The 20,710-nt window shown below is 28.2% G+C and overlaps 2 protein-coding genes across 2 annotated transcripts; both read left to right on the forward strand.

The window, feature by feature from the left end:
* Positions 1-3,689: 3,689 nt before the first annotated feature.
* On the forward strand, positions 3,690-6,453 carry LOC145835932 (cilium assembly protein DZIP1-like). The gene has a single exon (XM_082943696.1). The coding sequence runs from the start codon at positions 3,720-3,722 to the stop codon at positions 5,865-5,867; it is 2,148 nt and encodes a 715-aa protein (XP_082799822.1). The 5' UTR covers positions 3,690-3,719; the 3' UTR covers positions 5,868-6,453.
* Positions 6,452-14,249, forward strand: LOC145835933 (T-complex protein 1 subunit beta-like). Its single transcript, XM_082943697.1, has 15 exons — positions 6,452-6,497; positions 6,770-6,838; positions 7,255-7,444; positions 7,804-7,880; positions 8,254-8,366; positions 8,615-8,768; positions 9,315-9,464; positions 9,877-10,004; positions 11,455-11,666; positions 11,985-12,108; positions 12,523-12,550; positions 12,623-12,715; positions 13,133-13,232; positions 13,609-13,750; positions 14,012-14,249. Exons 1-15 carry the CDS (start codon positions 6,495-6,497, stop codon positions 14,037-14,039), a joined length of 1,611 nt encoding a protein of 536 aa, XP_082799823.1. The 5' UTR covers positions 6,452-6,494; the 3' UTR covers positions 14,040-14,249.
* Positions 14,250-20,710: the final 6,461 nt, after the last annotated feature.

A 20,710-nucleotide genomic window follows, 5' to 3' on the forward strand; every position in this document is an offset into this window, starting at 1 on the left:
TTAGTTTCAACATTTTTTTATTTTGTAACCCAATCTGTTAATGGACTTATTTTTTATTGGTTTAGAAAAGTTTTGATTTTTCTTAGAAACTGAAGAAACTCACATGACTAAGACAGTTTTTGGTCACTTTAGACAGCTTTTTTGACACAAAGAGTGGCAACCTTGACATTATAACCTCTTATATTTTTAAAACATAATAAAAGTTCAACACTTATTAAGGAAGTCTTGATGAGGTTAATTCCTTTAGCAAAATAACTAAACAAATTGAATGATTAAAGTTAAAAACATTACTGCTTCCTTGCAGCATTCAAAACTGAAGTTTATCTGATAATAAAGCATAGTTCAAGACTTAATTATATGTTGATTAAACTTGCACTGTTATTTGAAAAATGCAACAATTAAAACAATAAAGTTTGAAAATAATTGTAAGCAAATGATGAATTTTTATAAACTAACTTTATTCTTAGTTTTAGTATTAGTTAGAAAATGATACAGATACGAAAAAAAATAGATAGTTTAAGAAAATTAACCTATTTTTCTCTATTTGTATACATGAAGAAATATTTGAAACAGGGTTGCCACTATACCTGTAAACCTTGAAAAATCTGGAATCTGACAATTTAGGCAAAAAAAACCTGGAATTTTAACAGTTTTCTCATGCTTAGTAGTAAAATTTTGAATTGACTCAAAAAATCTATCATATGAATAAATATTTTTTGTCATCATCAAACATTTTTTTTTATTGAAAAACATCTTTAAAGTAGCTTTACAGTATCTTTTCAATGTTTTTATACTGTTTTACACCGTTTCTTACCTTTAACTTGACTCTAAACTATAAATAGACCCAAAAATATGTTCTTTTATAAACCTGGAAAAATTAAAAAAAAACAAGTGGCAACACTGTTAAAAGAAGAAAAAAAATTTTCTGTAAGCTTAATTGTTTTGGTATTTTATTTTTTTTTGTGGATAGTGTTCAAAATCTCAAGTTTGTAAACTTTTCAAATTACAAACAATACTTAAAAATTTGTATTTATTTTTTTATAAACAAACAACTATATTACAAACAAAGCTTTAAGAAAACAGAGTAGAAAAATTTAAATTAATTAAGGGATAGGAAATCAATATTTTAGCCTTAATTTCTACCTAAATATCAATGCTACTAATTACTTTTTACTGTTTAAAAAAATTTATAGATACTTTTAGGATATTAGCAATCAAAATTTTAGAGATTTGTTGTAACATATAAAATGCTTAAAATAAAAAAAACAAAAAAAAATATTTAGAGTTTTTCTCCTACAATTAATTTTTTTAAAAATAGTTTTTCAGTCTAACATTTATAAATATTAGAGTAGTCAAAAAATATAAGGTTTTCAGCTCAAAAAAGTATTAAATTAAAAAGTTTTTGTTTGTTAACATTCAAGAAAAAAAACTTAAATCAAAAGTCAATTAAGCTTATATAATTTATATAAAACTTACTTTACTTTAATTTTAAGCCAATAATAATATTTATAAAATAAGCCCATTCCCTTAATTTATTTAGTTATATTAGTTTTCAAATTATTAATTAAAAATAATTTTTATTACCGTTTTTTTTGTTTTTCCAGTTAAAAAAGTGCTTCAAAGGTTTGTCTTGTTTTATAACAAGTAGCTTTTACTAAATGGTAGCAAAAACACTGACAGTAGTTAAATTACCTTAAAGTTTGTTAAATTAGTGTTGCTGCTTTCTGATACCTGTATGTATAATTTTCCAGATTTGTTTTAAATGAATCATCTCTTACAAAAAGTTGTCTTATTAAAATGAAAATACATAAAAAATTATTAAACTGACTTGAAGATTATTTTTACAGGGTTGGCAAAAAACATGGAATTTTAGACTATTTTTGCAAGTAAAGTAATGAAATCCGATTAGATGCATAAATCTATCAAAAAATAGATTTTTTTTTCAAACAGTAATTTTATTTAATTAAAAATAACTTTTAAATTAGTTTTACTATATCTTTTCTATGTTCTTATACTACTTTTAATAGTTTTTAATCTTAAATTCTATTTCATACTTATATTTAAATAGATTAAAAAACTTATTCTTTAAAAACCTAGAAGAAACTCAGAAAACCTTAAATGAATTAAAAAAACTTTTGAAAACCTTGTTTTTACAGAAACTATAACTGTTAAAATACATGAAATAACTTTATATTAACTAGAATAGAAAACTTAATAGTTTATTATGTGGGTAATGTTTATTTGCATATGTAAAGATAAACATAATATGTTTTTTTCTTGATTAATAAATTAAAGGACTTTTAAGAAAATAGTTTCAAAATAAAACTATTTACAATGTTAACTGTAACAAATCAATACCAGGAATTAAGTGAAAAATTCAAAAGTTATTTTTTGTTTTGTGATCATTAAAACTTACAGGGTTGCCAAAAAACCTGGAATTTGACAATTTATGCTAATTAAACCTGGAATTCTGAACAAAAATCACTAAAACACCTGAAATTTTAAACATTTCTTCATGTTAAGTAGTATAATTTTAATTTGGCACAAAAATCCATAATATAAATATATATTTTTTTCATCATCAAAAACTTTTTTATTAAAAAACACATTTAAATGAGTAAAACAGTAGGTTTTCAATGTTGTTACACTACTTGATACAGTTTTTTACCTTAAACTTAATTTTAAACTAAAAATAACTTAAAAATGTGTACTTTTAATAAATTAGAAGAAATTTTGAAAAAAATAAAGAAACTTTGCCAAAAACATTTGGCAACTCAGAACTTACTAAAATTTTATTCTCACAAGAACTTGAAGAAGTTTGTTTTGATGTTTGAAAATTTTACACTTTGTGAGGTTTAAAACTTCAACAATGATTATTTTTAGCATAAGCATAAGTGTAGAAAAAATACTTTTAATATACTTCTAAAAGATAACTTTTCACAATATTTATATAAATAATTATTGACCTAAAAACACAAGTTTCATTTGTAAAATTGAATACTGCTGTAAAAGCTATTCATGAATGTAACATGTTATACGGAGAAGTTACTTAATTTAGTGCAAATATTATAGTTAAGAAGCATAATAATTTACACTCTCAATGTATGTAGCTCCAAATATTTTTTTACAAAAGTTTTTTTGATTTAAAATAAAGTTGTAGCAATTGTCACTACATACTTTGAAAAATTGAATTAATTACAACATTTCATAATAGCATATTGAGTTATTAACAATGATTTTAAACTCAATATTAATAATAAATATAAATGAGATCAACTGAAACAGACTAAAGATTGATTTTAGAATTAACTTAGTCTGGCATTAATATAAAGTACTAAGCTGTGTTGTTTTAGGTAATTTTTGTATAAAAATATGTTTGAAGTATTGACAGTAACAACAATATTCTTTTACTAAGAACTCTATTTTTACTATTTTATTTAAAAAGTTGCCCCCTTAACAATTATGTTTTAAACAGCAAAACTACTTAATTATTATTTAAAATTTAACTTATTAAGAAAAATAAGTAAGTTAGATTTATAAGTTGTTTTTCTTTCTGCTATTTTTTATACTAAAACTAAAGTTCAACTTTGTGTAAAAAATATTTTAAAACGTTGTTTTCATACACAATTATCTTTTTTAAGATTAAAATATTTCAAATACAAGTAACAATTTAACAATCCACCAGATTTATATAAAATGAAGCCATGTAAAACTTGAACATGACCTCCGGACCAGATCACCAATACGAGTTGGAATCGTTTCCCACAGAAAACATCCCTCCCTTCCACTTTCAAAAGAGGTATGGAGAAATCAACTGGCGAAAGCTGAGCTCCATCGACCTTGACAGGGTGGTAAGGGAACTGGACTTTGTCACGCTGCAGGAGAACATATCCGCGGTGACGTTCTGCAACGTGGACGCCGTCGGTGACGTTGACCCCCTTTTTGCCAAGCTCCTCAAGATGGCCCAGTACACCATAGAGTACTTGCTGCATTCCCAGGACTACCTGCAGTCAGTTGTTGAAGGTTTGGAGAGCAAAGTGATGGAAGGCAGCAGGTCAATAAACGTGTTAAAAAGCAGCTTGCAGGACTCCAATTCAAACGCGGACAAGTACAAAGCGGAGAGCAAGAAGCGCAAGAAGATAATCCAGCAGCAGCAGCTGTTGATAGAGTCGGGAGCCTCCAGCTTCTACCAATGCCCTCATTGCGAGAAGGCCTTCATGAACGCCTCCTTCCTGCAGGGTCACATGCAGAGGAGGCACCCGGGTTCAACTGCCTACATTGGTGACGTGATACAGCACGCTGAGAGGGAGCAGCAGAAGCTGGGAGCTCACATTGTTGCCCTTGAGTCCGAGCTGAAGAAAGACAGGCAGGACTTTGAGCTAAAGCTGCAGCAGGCAAACAGGGAGAAGCTGCTGTGGGAGCAGAAGTCACAGGAAGAGATGTCGGCGTGGAAGCAGAAAGAGGAAGAAAAGTGGCTTAAGCAGGTGGAAGAGCTAAAGTCTGCCTTCTCCACTGACATTGACAACCTGAAGACCAAAGAAGTCAAGTACCAGCAGACGATTGAGGAGCTGGAAGACAAGCTGAACCAGAGCCAGTCAAACCTGGGAGTCTTGCAGGACGATTACAGGGAGGAGAAGAGAAAAATCAAGAACTACGGAAGCAGAATGAAGAGCCTTGAGCAGGAAAACGTTGGAAAAGATGAAGCTATTGAGAGCTTGTTTGAAGAGATCCGACAAGTGAAGCAGCATGCGGACAAGAGGCTGACTGAGCAGGACAAGCGCTTGAAAAACACCTACTTTGCTACAAAATCTCCTAAAACACCAAAGAAGAAGCCTGTTGAAAAGAAACCAAAACCCATAATCAAGCCGAGCGCGCCTGTAGTGGTTTCTAAACCTCAGGAGAGTGAGCGAGTTAACTTCAGGGAAAACTACGATGAGATGCTGAAGAGGTACAAGCCTTTTGTGCTGGAGCTTCTGGACGACAAACTGAACAAATGTGGGGTTGACCCTCTTGCAAGGGGGATCCCCAAAAACATGCTGACCAACAAACTGGTTGTGCTTAAGAAGGAGAGGCAACAGAAGAGCAAGAATGACCCCAGCTACTACCACATAAGAAACTCGATCAAGCAGAACCTGGAACAGGAAGTTGAAAAGGAGATGGCCAAAATGACACCAAAGAAGAGGAAGAAAAGGTCAAGGTCTTCTCCAATAAGGAACGTGAAGCAGGCGCCTGAAAGTTTCTTTTCAGACTCGAGCGACAGTGAAGAGGAGGAGAAGGCAGCTCCTGTCTACTCAACTCCGATAAAGAAGTCAAAGAAAATGAAATCAAAAAGCTCCCCGCCCAGCCCCAAGCTGTCAGAGATCAAGTCAAGGAGGGACAGCGACCTGGGAGGAAGTTTGAAAGACGATTTCTCCTCACCATGGGACGATTCAGGCGATGAGAAAGGAAAGGTAAAAGTTGACACGATTGTGCCGTCAAGCAAGTACGATGATGTTTGGGATGATGGGAGCGACGACCTTCAGAGTGAGGAGAAACCAAAGCAGGAGAAAGTGAAGAAGCTTGCCAAGGAGCTGGACAAAAAGTTGGCGCAGGGCAAGCCCCCACCAAAGGGAGGCGGAGTGAAGCTGGTCCAACCGGAAGCAGTTCAGCCGTTTGACCTGTCAGACGACGACCTTTTCAGCGTCTCTTCGCAGGAGAAAGTTGTTGAGAAGCAGCCGAAGCCGGCGCCTAGGAACAACAAGGGAGGAACGGGCAGTGCGAGCGGGACAAGCGTGTGGGGCACGGAGCAGAAGGGAGGAGGGTCGACGGGACAGTCCACCAAAGCTTCTGATTTTGACGACCTCACCCTGTCAGATCTGTCCATGTGATGCAACCGACATTTTTTATTGAATCTTTTATTGTTTAATCAAAATCTGTCTGTGTTCGTTTGTATACAAACCGTTTAAATGTTTTTATACAACTTGTTCGATCTAGTGCTCGTTTATTTTTTTGTTAATCAAACGTTTTGTTTAATGATGAATTGAAAACACAAAAAAGAAGTTGCAATTGATCTGCAAATGCTTTTGAACTGTTTAAGTGTCTTTAAAAAAAATCTATTGTGTTTTCAGTTGTAAACATTACCACACAAAAAAAAGTTTATGCACTGTGTCTTATCATGTTTTAAGTACATTTTTTCAATCTTGGTTTTTTTATTAATTTTAGTAGTGGTGCTTTTGAAATTTTAAATGTAAGTTGTTACTTTTTACTTCGTTTTTTAAGGACAATGTTTTTCAATAAATAACTATTATGTGGGTTTGTGCTTAAAATGTATTTCGTTTAATACACTTTATGCTCGTTTTAAAATAGAGATAAAATAAAAGTTCATTTTTCTTAATATTTGTTAACATTCTAATAAAAACTGTTCTAACATTCTTTTAAATTTACTAACAACTTGTACAAACAAAATTTCTGCAGGATTATTCTATAAATTGAAAAAAAAACCTTAAACGTTCAATATGGTGAGTCATTTAAAATAATGTTTTAAACTAGATTGTCTAACAAGATATGCTAGAATGTTTTACAGTTTTAATTTTTAAATTATGTGATTAGTTTAAAGAAAGTAAAGTTTTTGTTCATAAAAAGATTCAGCTTTAAAAAGAAAACGCTCTAAAAACATATACAAAACAAAAATCTACTTACAATTGACATAAAGAAATAACAGTATGTTTTTGATTAATTAAAATTATGTTTAAGTATATTTCAATTTTAAATACATTATTATTGTTCACAGATGTCCTTAAACCCAGTATCAGTCTACAACCCAGGTGCAGACCAGGACAGAGGTGAATATGCCCGTATGGTCAGTTTATAATATAATTATTAGTTGAAATACGCTTTTATTGTCAGTGAAATGATAATATGTTTGGTTAGTAAAATACAGAGTTGCTAAATCAACCAAAATAAGTTGTTTTTTTCCGCAAAAATTATACTATTTATTAAGAACACGTATGTTTTTTTACAGTTGATTGAAAGTAATATGTTTTCATTTATATGTCAACTCTTTTTAAACACAGCCTTTTTTAAATTTAAATTTTATGAGATGAAAAATAAGTCTTCCATTATAATATAACTAATAAATTTACAAGTAATAAATAAAACTTACTCTCTTCTTTTAAACAATCTTTTAAAAATTTTGTTACGTAACACATATTTGAACCAATTGTTGAATAAAACAAAAACTAATATTGATCAAAATGTAAACAATCATTCCAACAGTCATGCTTCGTGGCAGCAATCGCCATCGGCGACCTGGTCAAGAGCACGTTGGGACCAAAGGGCATGGACAAGATCCTGGTAAAAGGCGACCCGAGCAGCGGACGCGAACCGGAGATAGTGGTGACCAACGACGGCGCAACCATACTGAAGAACATTGGGGTTGACAACCCTGCCGCCAAGGTTCTCGTCGGTTAGTTTGAACGCAGTCTTACTAGAAAGTTATGTTAGTAGAACATGTGTTTAAAAAGTAGCAATTTATTTAAAATATTTAATTGAGTTTATTATTATTCGTTGGTTGATTATGCTCTGTGTTGTATATTAATAAAATATAGCTATGTGTTTATCTTTTATTTGAATTTAAAAATTGTATTTTTAAACTTCATGATGAATATTGCAATATTTTTTTTAATAGCTGTTAATTTTATCGGTTTCACTAAAAAAATGTGTCAAATATACAGTTATCAAAACAAGTTATCCTATTATAAAGTATACCTTTTTTTTAATAAACTTAGTTTTAAGTTACATGAAAATTAAATAATGTTTCCACAGAGCTCGCAAAAGTTCAAGATCAAGAAGTTGGAGATGGAACCACCTCGGTAACTGTACTTGCTGCTGAACTTTTAAGGGTTAATTGTTTACTATTTGTTTATTGAAATGTTGCCTATATGCTGCTGAAATTACAAGGGTCAATTTGCTTGTATTATTTAATTTACATTTTTGTAATTTTCTGCAGAGCATGAATTTTTTCGTGAGTTGTAATTTCCTTCCAATACGTATATAATTTTATTTTTATTTTTACTTTAAAGTTGTGAACTAAATATTACCAAACAACTTTAACACAAGTTATACTTTTGTTCTTGTACAAAATAAAAAATTCTTTCTGGTTAATTAACACAATTTTAAATTAGTTTTGTAAACTATTGTCTTATTTGTATACCCTGTTTTTTGTCACTACTGATATTTATAACTTAAACTTTTTTTAATTATGATTTTTATTAGGAAGCAGAGAAATTGATTGCAAGGAAAATTCACCCTCAAACCATCATCAGGGGCTACAGAATGGCAACTGAGGTGGCGAAACAAGCTTTGATCGACGTCGCTGTTGATAATGGGTTTGTTGTTACATAGTTTCATACCACTCTCTGTCTGTTTTTCCAATAATTGAGGTGTGTCTTTTGATGACAAAACAACAAATTATTGCAGTTTGAAAACAAGAATAAAAAATCATAATTTATGTTATGTGATAATTTATCAAATAGTGTCTATTTTATAGTGTTTTTAAAATTGATACTTACCTACTGAGCATTCTATTTTACTAACTAAGTATAAATAATATTCAAGTGAATTTGTTTTTATGCAGAAAAGACGAAGAAAAGTTCAACGAAGATTTGATGAACGTGGCCAGGACCACGCTCAGTTCAAAACTGCTGACTCAGCACAAAAACTTCTTCTCGAAGATGGCGGTTGACGCCATCCTCAGGTTGAAGGGCTCCGGAAACTTGGAAGCCATTCAGGTTAGTGTTTATCTGTTTTGTGTATGTCGGTTTAATTTTTGATTTTTTGTCTTATTTCTGTTTAACATGGTATCTTTTAATGATAATTTTAAATAACTTTAAATTCCAACGAGCAACTTTTTATAGAAAAATTGATCTTAAATTTATAAAGGGCTGCCCTTGAGTTAATAAAAAACCTTTTTAATTAAAAAAAAAAACAATTAACTATTCAAATTTCTAAAAAAAAGTTGATAGAACGGAATTTTTCTATATAATTGATTTATATGCAGGATGTATAAAAGTTGATCAATAAAACTTAGTTTTAAAAAATAATCAATATTAGTTTGCAGAATTAATTTTTTCTGTTAGTTATTTTTTTTTAATTTCAATTTGAGTAGTAAAATTTTATATTTTAAAGAAAATAAAATATTATTAAACATTATTTGTATTGGTAATTGAACATGTTCTGATTTTGATCTTAACATAAAAACACCAATCTTGTTTATAATATTGATTCAATTTTAAATTGTTTTGAAAAACGCTTATTTGTTTATTTCTAAACACCAGATCATCAAGAAATTGGGAGGAACCATGTTGGACTCATACTTGGACGAAGGTTTTATTTTGGACAAGAAAATTGGAATGAACCAGCCGAAGAGACTTGAAAACGCAAAAATTCTCATCGCCAATTCTTCCATGGATACTGACAAAATTAAAGTAATTTATCTAAAACTTTTGTTGAACAATTCTTAAGTTTACCCTTTGAAATATGAATTATTAAACTGAATATTTTTAAGGGTTAGTTTAATTGCTGAGAAGTTAAAGTTTGAATTATGAATTTTTCTACTTAAATTATTTTTTAATTAGTATCTTACTTATGTAGTCTTTTTTTTTTTGTTCACTTCAAATATTAATAACTTTTACTTTAGACTCAAAAATTTTTTTTATATTTATTATTTTAAGCATTATTTTTGTAAAGCTTGTCTGACTTAAAATGAACAAAAATTAAAAACGCATGTTTGAGTTTTATACTGCTAATAAAAGTCTGACCTATACAAACATATGCTTTCAATTCGTTACAATACTCATTTAAAGTTATGTTCAATATCTTATTACAATTAATTTGTAGATTTTCGGATCCCGAGTTCGTGTCAGTGGAGCAGCTCAAATAGCAGAAATTGAACAAGCAGAAAAAGAAAAGATGAAAGAAAAATGCGATAAAATAATCAAGCATAACATCAACTGCTTCATTAACAGGTACAATTATTATTTTTTTATTTCAAAACTTTTCTTTGGAATTTTAACTAAAAAAATCAAGTTTGTTTGAAGTTATAAATGTTGATGAAGAATTTTAGTGTTTACCAACTCATAAAAAATAGTTTGAAGGTTTAAATTATTATTTTTTAAATAAGATTTAGTTTGTATCTATTACAAAAGTTTTTAAAATAGACATTAAATAGTTTTTGTAAAATTTTCTTTAAATTTGTTTGATATTAAGGCCATAGGGGGGGGGGGGTCCGACTTTTTTTTTTACAAAAAATAACTTTGGCTTTTATATGAAAGCTTTAAATACAAACTACAAGCCTGTTTTTATAGAATTCAAAAATATCATTTAACTTTTGAGATATTTTATTTTTTGTAAAAAGTTTCCGATACAAACGTATGGACCGCAAATTTTTTGGGGTCAATTTTCTCGGAAATTTTAAAATTCACTAAAAATCTATCTCCTCCTTCATTTTTTGATCTAGAGACTTCAAATTTTTAGGAAATGTTCCTTTTAATTTTTTGAAGAATCTGAATGTTGGAATTTTTGAAATTTTGAAAAATAAAAATTTTATCCACAAAAAACTAAAAAAAAGGGTAGTTTTTTGACAATAATTTTTTTTTTACTTTAAATTAAAAAAGTTCCTACAATAGATCTCTTTAAAGTTTAATGATACACATTCTGTAAAAATTTGAGAAAGATTACTCAAAAAATGAAGGAGGAGATAGATTTTTAGTAAAATAGTCTTTTTTCGCATTTTTAGGTTTCGCCTTGCATAAGGAACCTATTGAACGCCCTTTCTTTGATCGCTTATATCTCAAAAGTTACTTCGAGTTTTTTTAAGCGGTTAAAAGTGTCTGATAGCTCAGATTAAATTCTACAAAATAAGATCAAGTTGTAAAAAACAAAGTGGACCCCCCTATGGCCTTAAAATGCTTGCTTTATACATTTTATTTACTTATTGAAAAAAAAATGTAAAGCTTATAAGATAAAAAAACATAATCAAGATGTTTTCTTTTTTACACCAGTAAAAATACTTGAATAGCTTAAAAATTAATAATGCTTTGTTAGAATCAACCAGTTTTTTTGTCTAAAAAGATGTACATTTGTAAATATTTTTATAGTTATTAAGTTTTTGACTTGATATAAAGTTAATAAAATTTAATGCTTCAAAAAAAGTCACTTGCCATAAAGTCTGTATTTGTTTAAATTCATCTCTACTTATAAGCGGTCGTTATACAACTGCACAGAGTCATTTTAAATGAAATATGTAGTTCATCTAAAACAAAGATACTTTTTTTGTAATTTGATTAAATGTTTATCAAAAAAAAATATTCAGAAATACTCCAGACAAGTGACGAACAACTCTAATAGATAAACAAATTGATGAAAACAAAAATTACTGATTAATTGTATATACAATATTCGAAATACTTTTTACAGGCAACTGATCTACAACTACCCGGAGCAGCTGTTCGCCGACGCCGGAGTCATGGCGATCGAGCACGCCGACTTCGAAGGAGTCGAGAGGCTGGCCCTGGTCCTCGGAGGAGAAATCTGCTCCACCTTCGACAGGCCCGACCTCGTCAAGCTGGGACACTGCGATCTCATTGAGGAGATAATGGTCGGAGAGGACAAAATGATCAAGTTCTCGGGTTCGTTGGATCAAAATAAAATATTTTTTCTAGTATAGTTTAGTACTTCTTAAAATAGATTTCACGTTGCCCGAGTTTCTGCTTTTTGAAAATTTTAATGAAGCATTTCTGGAATAGGACAATTTAATAATGCTGGTTGTTGATAGTTTTTGGTATTTGACATAAAAGTTTATAGTTTGTAAATGGTTTGTTACCATTCATATTATTCCTAATTACTTGAAGTTCCTGGATTTTGTGTTCAAATCAGTTATAATAAAACTATTGAAGTACTGATAAACCGATTCGTTTAACATCCTACCATTATGACGTAACAAACAGGAGTGAAGAGGGCGGAGGCTTGCACGATCATCTTGCGCGGAGCCACCCAGCAGATCTTGGACGAGGCGGAGAGATCGCTCCACGACGCGCTGTGCGTTCTGCAGAGGACGGTGCACGAAACGAGGTAATTAACAAATATATAAGTAAATTTAATAAAGAACTTTATAAATAATCAAATAAACTGTAAGTATTTTAACAAACATAATAAATAGTTGTATACGAAACGAGGTACTCGATAAACAAATTATAAGTGAAATTAGTAATAATTTATGACTTAAGATAAAAATTTTTTGAAAAATGTAAAGTAAGTACAAATAATATATAACTTCATAATACATAAGTAAAAAATTATTAATAAATTGTAAGTGAATTTAATAAAAAACATAAAAAAAAAAAGATATGAGTAAATAAATACGATGAATAATTAAATAAATTATAAGTAAATAAATAGTTATATAAACTTTAAGTAAATAAACAAACATAAAAAATTACTAAAAAGTTATAAGTAAACAAATAAAAAAAAGTAATAATTTATAAGGGTGGTGAACGGAGGCGGATGTTGCGAGGTATGGTTAAAATTTTTATTTTATGTTTTGTATTTAATTTTATATATTTAATATATGTATAATATATTCCAGGCGCTGATGGCCGGAAAGATCATGCAGCTGGCTCACAAGACATCCGGAAAGGAATCCATCGCCATCGAGGCCTTCGCTAACGCGCTCATGCAGGTAATAATTTTTTATTACTTGAGCTTAATTTTTGGATCTTTTCTATAGATTATTGAAGTTAATGCGCTCATGAGAGTAATGGTTGTTTATTTTAAACGTGTTGATTTGTTATGAAGGTTATTATTGGTGTTTTTAAGTTAATTAAAGGTTAAATTGAAATTTATGAATATAAAATAATCGTTCAGTTTTCAATAGTAGTTTTCATTTATACGTTTTTAAAAGTTTAGTTTACTCATAGTTTTTTTTAGGGATATGATTGTGTTTTAGTTGATTAACTTGTTATTTAATTGTTAAACAAAAAACTGCATCACCAAGTATAAAACTAGCTACTATTTTTACTACATATGATAACGACGTATGTATTGAACATCAAAATTGATTTTATTTTGAGATATTTAAGTATTATTATTTTTGCAGATTCCAGTAACAATAGCTGACAACGCAGGTTACGATTCGGCTCAACTTTCAAGTCAGTTGAGGGCGGCACACGCTGAGGGAAAACACACCACTGGACTCGGTTTGATTAATATACAATAAAATTGTTTTTGTAAAACCGTGTTATTAAAATCTTAGTAATATAAGATCTAAATTGGTAGAACAAGACAGTTATGATATAAAAACTTATGTATAAACAGCAGATTTTAATATCCATATAAGCAAATAGAGATTATACAAAATATTTTTAACTTAACTCAGAAACACATTTTATAAATGAATGTAATATATGAACTCAAGCTAATTGATATTTATACAGACATGAATCAAAACAATGTGAACATAATGTTTTAATATATAAATAAGCAAATATTTACAAATTAGTTGTGATTTACTGAAGACAAATATATATTGAAAAATAATAACTGAAAGTTATAAACTACTTGATATTTGTACAGACATGGACCAAGGCGAAATCGGGTGCATGCAGGAACTGGGCATCACCGAGTCGTACCAGGTCAAAAGGCAGGTGGTGACCTCGGCCAGCGAGGCGGCAGAAATGATTCTCAGGGTCGACAACATCATCAAGTCCGCCCCAAGGTAACGTTGTTACGTCATAATATGTCTTTAAAAACTAAAAACAATGACTGAAATTTTAAAAGAAAACACGGCTTGTTGTTTGTAATACTAGTTGCAAGAATCATATTATTTTAAAGTTGAAATAAGTTTAGCATTTTTTACTACAAGAATCTTTCAATATCAATTATTTTATGTATATTGATCACAAAAAAAGTAAAGAGTAATCTTTTACATTTAATTGATTAAATTAGTTTATAAATTAAAAAATAAATTAATCAACAGACAACGTCGCCCTGACCATTGCGGATAAGTACAAGTTTCTAATTTGGGGAAGTCCTTGAATTGATACTGATCATCAGCAGTTCTTGCTGGTTGGACATCAAAAATATACTTTTGTGTTATTTACACAGAGATTAGATTTATTATTTTAACTTTTAAAACTTCTTTTTATTTTGTATTTTAGTAAATGTCGTTATTACTGCATCTTAATAAACATGTGAGTTATTTTAGTATAATATTTTAACAGGTTTTTTAACAACGTTTTTAAATATTTATATTATTGAATATTTATATTATTATATATTTATAACAGAAACTTGAATCAAAACTCATTTAAAGAATATTTGGCAAACGGACTTTAAAGTTAAATATTTTAACCAACATTTTAAGCTAATTTTATTAACTTAAAAGTGTGATTTAACTTTATATCTATGAATACAAACGTTAATTAGTAGAAAAGGGTTTATAAGATTTTAGTATATAACCATTAAACTAACATCATTAATTAAATCAAAAACTTGTTTATAGATATGTCAAATATCAACAAGCTTTTTTTTTGTTTTACAATTTTAGGGGTGGATTCAAAACTCGGTTCTTTCCAATAAGAGCAAAGCTGCTCTTATCTTTTCAAAAGAACTAATACTTGCTTCTGTTTTGGTATTCAATTGATAAAAATGGTTACATGACAATTCAAATTCGGACAACTCAAATTCCGACAATTCAAAGCCTTAAAAAAATATTTAAAAGGCTATATCTCAATAAGTAATATAAATTTGAAAGAAATAAAAAATACATATGTAGATCTTATTAATATCTACAAGCCATTTTTTTCTTTTTTTCAAAAACAAAAAAAATTTTTTAGGATATTTCAAAATTACTAAAAATAACTATGTTTTTTACTTTACATAAGCTATATCTCATAAAATACTTAATGTCTTGCAAAAATAAAAAAATGGCTTGTAGATATTAATATTACCTACATTTGTATTTTTTTAATATTTGACAAAAACACATTACTTTTTTATTTGTGGCTGTTTCAATTTATTTTAAAGAATTTGAATTGTCCAAATTTGAATAGTCGTGCACCCGATAAAAATACTACTAACAAGATAAGCTACACTTCAAATTGAAAAATGTATATAAAAATAGGAACGGGTCAAAATTGCATGAAGACAAAACTTCACTAGTGACAATTTTATATGGAGGGTCAATTTTGCACGAGTGAATTTCGCACAAAGGGTCATTTTTGCATGAGAGTAAAAGGAAAGAAAAAACTAAAGGATAAATTAATTTAAAAAAGCCACCGATCGAGGGAAAGGTTTTTGGGTAACAGGGATAGTAAAAATAAAAAAATTAACATTAAAAAAGGAATACTAAAAGGTAATTTGATGTAAAAAACAAGTTCCCAAATGAGGGTTAAGGGTAACAGTGTTTGTAAAAATTATATTAAAAAAGGACTAAACGGTAAATTTATAAAAAAAGCTACCGATCGAGGGTTAGGGGTAACAGTTATAATTAAAAGAATTTTTTGTCCGAATTTGAGTAGTCGTGCACCCTATACATGTAGATTTTGGACTTGACAATAAATTTACAATGAATACTAATTTGAAAAAAGTTAGTTTGAAAAGATCACAAAAAAACACCCCAACATAAGCTCCTATAAATAAATTATGTAGAAAATTAACTAGATATATATTAATACGATTATGAAGATTAAATAAAAAAAACTTAGAATTTAAAACAGTTATATTACAGTAGGTTTAAAAACTCTCTTGGCCACATCTCAAAAGTTGTTTTCAATTAGAGATGAGTGAAAAACACTCTTCTAGAAACAAAATTAAACCAAGGAGATAATATCTATTTTCTTCATCGATTTTGGACCCATTAAAAAATTCCGAGCCATTCTTCTAATGGAATGTTCTAAAGCTCATTTTAACCTCGAACAACTTGATGTTGTTTTTGAAATAAGCGTTTGATTTTTAAAGTTGCCAACTTGTGAAAACTCAACACTACAAACTTTGATACATGGGAGCTTTGTGCAATAAAGTTAATTAACTTGGTCATTTTAACGGCAAGTTCTAATAAATTAAATAAAGCTATATTGGAATAAAGTTTGGACATGTCATAATTTTTTTTTTGTTAAACATGGATAATAGGTAAGCTTTCTAATGGTATAAATTCTTAAAGTTTCTGTTAGTTTTTTCTTTTTGATTAAGATACTTAAGTGTTAGATATTAAAACTTAGCAAATACAAATAAATTGCCGAACTGTTTATCTTAAATATATTAGTTTTGATTATATTACAAAAACAAAATATTTATTAGGTTGAAACTTTTCCATTATGAATGAAATAGGAAAATATAAGATCAGTATTAAGATTTGAGGAAGTTTAGAACTGCACAAGCTAATGAGATCACTACAATAACTGAAAGATAATTTTTAAAGGAACTAACTGAATTATGAAACAAGTCCCAGAAAATTTTATCAACTAATTTTCTAATTAGACCTTTATAAAAGAGCTCAGAATTTTGTATTGGTTCTTAGTTTTAAAATGTTTTGTCGTGTGTACTTCACTCCATAACTATTATCTTTTACATATTGCAACTTACCTAACAAGTGTTTTAAAAATTCTATAAAACTTTGAAGACATATTTATCAAAACTGAGACAAACTTGTTTAGGCTTGTAAAAAAACTTCATTATCTTTTAAATGTTAATGTAAAATTATCTATGTGGTTGATAATTTTATTAAACAATATTTTATGATAAAAAATGGTCATCTTCAAGACAGCAGTACAAAAAAGTGGAAATTAAAAACTTCAAAGGTTGACGGTTGGCTAAAATATTTGATAACGTTTCAAAGCCTTACTTCTACTTACAAAAAGTGTTTATGACAACAAAGTTTATTCAAACTTATTACCTCTTGTAAAGCAAAGATAATTATTTGAAATTTAACGAAAATTTTAGACATCATTTTGCATAATAGTAAAATTTAGTTACTCAAACAATGGTTTTCCTTAACTACTTAATGTTATATGAATAATAAATAGTTTACGGACAATCATAAACTAAAAACGTTAAAAACATAAATAACAAGACTTGTGCAGCGTTTTAATATTTTTGTAACAGGTTTTGTAGTTATTATATGATTATTTATATTTTTTGCTTATAATTGTATACAACAATTTTAAATAAAGTTAATATGTCTTTTTGAAGTTTCATTTTGAAATCATAGTTGAGTTGAGTTTGAGTAGCTTAATTTTTCATCATACTAAAACAAACTAATTTTTTAGATACAAATTGTAATTATTTACAATTTTAATACTTAGTATATTTTTATGATAGAAACATTTTTTTATCCATCTTCATTAATAACTTGTTCTAATCAAACTTAAGCTAGTGAAAACTTCATTGTATTTTAAAACATTACTTTGTATAAATTTTCTTTAAAAACAAACTGTCTTTGAAACATTTGATAGTGATTATAATAAAAAAAATTTAATTAGAGTATGTTCTTTTGAACTTGTAAGTGAGAAGTTTAAAACTAAACTATTAGATTAAAATCGACTGTATAACTTTTTATAATAAAAAACCTCGACTAAATACTCGACTGTTTTCGGTTTACAATTAATTTATAAAGGTTTTAAGATATAGTTTTTATTAAATATTTTAAAATGTTAACAAAACTATATTTAACACGAAACGATTAAAAGACGTTATCTACAAATTTTTAAATATAACAGAACTTCGTACTGAAAACTAATTGAGACAAAAACTACACCACATTTGATTTTTTTCTTTTTCCGTACGTTAAAAATACAAAACACTTAAAATATAATCATAACTAAGTTTTAGATTAAACTCTATTTTTGCAAACTTTTAGACTCGATCTTTAAGAACTTGAAACATTGAACGAGTTTTAATACTGGAAAATACTAAATTGCTTAAAAGTTTAAAGGTTATTGGATTAGGAAAATATTATATAAGTCATTCTTATGTTGTTAATAAATTATAAACTTTTACTTTCAAACACTTAACTTTTGGTTGTGAAAAAAATTTATTATTAATTATTGAACGACAAAAAAAAGGCTCAAAGTATTTGGTCCTAGAACCTGGTGCATGAAGAACCTATTATTTATCGACACAACAGTTACCTTTTAACGTCTAGTCCAGGAAATTTGTTTTTTATTAAACTGCTGAAGATGGTTTTCTAACCATTTAAGTTATCTTATAGTACTTAAAACACAACTTTCAACAAACTTAGTACTTTTTTTTTTACTTTTCTAATAAGATTTTGGATTAAGGATAAGTACAATATAACCTAAGTTTTAATTTCTTAAAATTTTACCTACTTATTTATTAACAAAGTAACAGTTTAACAGCAAAATTTAGAAGAGGAGCATTTAGATTTACATTGACATTTTGAACAGTCTGCACATTGACTTTATTATTAACTATGTTTTCTTGATCTTAAAAAGTCATAAACACCATTAAAGTTCTTGCTAAATTGTATTTCTGTGAACAGTTTAATGTCTAACACTTTGGATAAATACTAGTTTTGTTTTGTCTAATTGTTTACAGTTTAACTTATAAAAGTAGTTCAAAACTATCGAAAACAATGCTAATAAGTTATACTATTTTCATATAAGATATTTAACTACTATTTTAAAGTAAAATAAACAATAAACTAAATAAGCTTTAACATTTAAACAATGTATGTTAAAAAATCTGTATAAATCAGACCTTTACGGCATTTAGAAACGAGAATACTAGAACAGTTTCCAAATTATATTTTAAATTATTTAAAAATTCGTCAATGTTTGTGAATATTCCAACTTTCAATATAAATAGATCATCAATAGCTGAACATTTAGTAAAAAACCAAATTTTGCAAACAACGATTGTAAATTAAGTTTTAGTCATTAAGAAAATGTATAAAACTTTAGTGGTATAAAAAAGAGTTTAAATAATTTAATTAGTTCATTAAATATTCTTTAAAGAGTTTTTTTTATTTACAGTTGCTTAAAAACATTATAAAGCTTTGCTGGAAAACATAAAATGAAAAGTATACTTTCACAAAAAAAAAAATTTTTGATTTCTCATTTATTATCTTTTCGTAAGATCTCAGAATAAAGATAAAGCGTTCTAAGATTTGAAAATTTTTTAACAATTTTTAATGACTGCTGAACAACATACTAAATCTTGTTTTGAATCAATTTGAATATACTTTCAAAAACAACTGATTTATAATAGTAATAAAACTTTTGAAGTAACTTAATATTTTGATCTAGTCAAGCTTATTTAAATAGAAATAGAATACAGTTTTTTCATAAGTATGGGCTATATTTTAATTTTATTACTAAAATATTGCTAAATAGAATATCTCCAAAACTTTATTGGTTAAATTTAAGTACAAAACGTTATAAATTGAAATAAATTTTTTTTTTAATTTACATCTTTAAAATACACTAAGACATATTTAACTTGAAACTTTTACTTTAAAATAACCGGGCTATCAATCTAGATTGAGTTTAAGAGTTAAATTTATAAATTAGAAATACTAATTTTATCAAACAAGCAAGCATTTATATAACTTTAAGATGATAAAACATACTCACTAAAGATTTAATTGTATAAGAAAGTCGTATGCGTCTTAAAATGCTCTTTGGTCTAATATACCGATTTATATACAGTAAAAGTCTTTTACATTAAAGCAACAGATAAAAATTAAGAATATTTGAAATTGAAATTATTAACCTTTATTAACGAAAAACTCTTCATTTTAGCTCATTTTTGAGTTCTAAGCTTAACAAAAAAGTGTGTTCTTTTGACATTTTAAGTTTTTCAAACTTTATGTTTACAGAGAATATCTTTTACATTGATGTTACATTAAATTAGCAGATAACTTTGCAGTTAAACATGAAAAACTTGCATAAAAAGCTACTTAACAAGGTCATTGACAGAAAACATAAAAAGGAAACATTTTGTGAGTTATTATATAAGGTGAGATAGTTTTTAGTATAAAAACATAGTTATTTTTAACTTTGCAGCTATTTAAAAGAAAATTTAACTCGAGTTTGTTTTTAAGCATTGAAATAAGCAATTTTAAATAAACAAAACTATAAAGTTTAGTTACTATACATAAAAGTTTTATTAAACTTTATTTTAAAAAGTTTATGTTTTAGGAAATAGTCTCAAATAAAACAAAAACTCTTTCCAGTATTTTTTTAAAAATTGCTATTTTTTAACTTAACAACTTTTTTTATGTTTTTTGAAAAAAAGATTCTAAAAAATTCTTGAAAAAGTTTGTAGCTATCCTAAACCTCACTTCGAATAACAAGTTCTATCGTACAACTAGACCAAAAAATTAAGCTTATATTGACATTAGTTTTATAACAATGAGGTTTATAACTTTATTAACTTCAAAAATGCAAACTTATACCAGACTTTTGTAAAGTGAGGAATGTTCAAAATACTGATAATTTTGCTGCACATTTTTCTTGTAACCTCTCAGGAGTGCAAACTGACCTGTGAGGAACCAAAACTCCCGACAACTTCACTGGTCATGGGCAAGGCTGGCCCAAGAGGCGAGGTTGGGCCAAGAGGACCTCAAGGAGCCAAAGGTGAAAATGGTGATACTGGACCACAAGGAGCCAAAGGCGAAGCTGGTGATACTGGACCACAAGGAACCAAAGGTGAAAAT

This window comes from Thalia democratica, chromosome 5 (assembly GCF_965202585.1).
Source record: "Thalia democratica chromosome 5, ktThaDemo2.hap1.1, whole genome shotgun sequence".
In the NCBI taxonomy this organism is placed as follows: Eukaryota; Metazoa; Chordata; class Thaliacea; order Salpida; family Salpidae; genus Thalia; species Thalia democratica.

Excerpts from the sequence above, each read along its gene's own strand:
- LOC145835932 (XM_082943696.1), top strand. The coding sequence starts at position 3,720 with ATGACCTCCGGACCAGATCACCAATACGAGTTGGAATCGTTTCCCACA.
- LOC145835933 (XM_082943697.1), top strand. Across the intron at positions 12,551-12,622 it reads ACGGAGGCGGATGTTGCGAG|GCGCTGATGGCCGGAAAGAT; the intron begins GTATGGTTAAAA and ends AATATATTCCAG. Across the intron at positions 12,716-13,132 it reads TCGCTAACGCGCTCATGCAG|ATTCCAGTAACAATAGCTGA; the intron begins GTAATAATTTTT and ends TTATTTTTGCAG.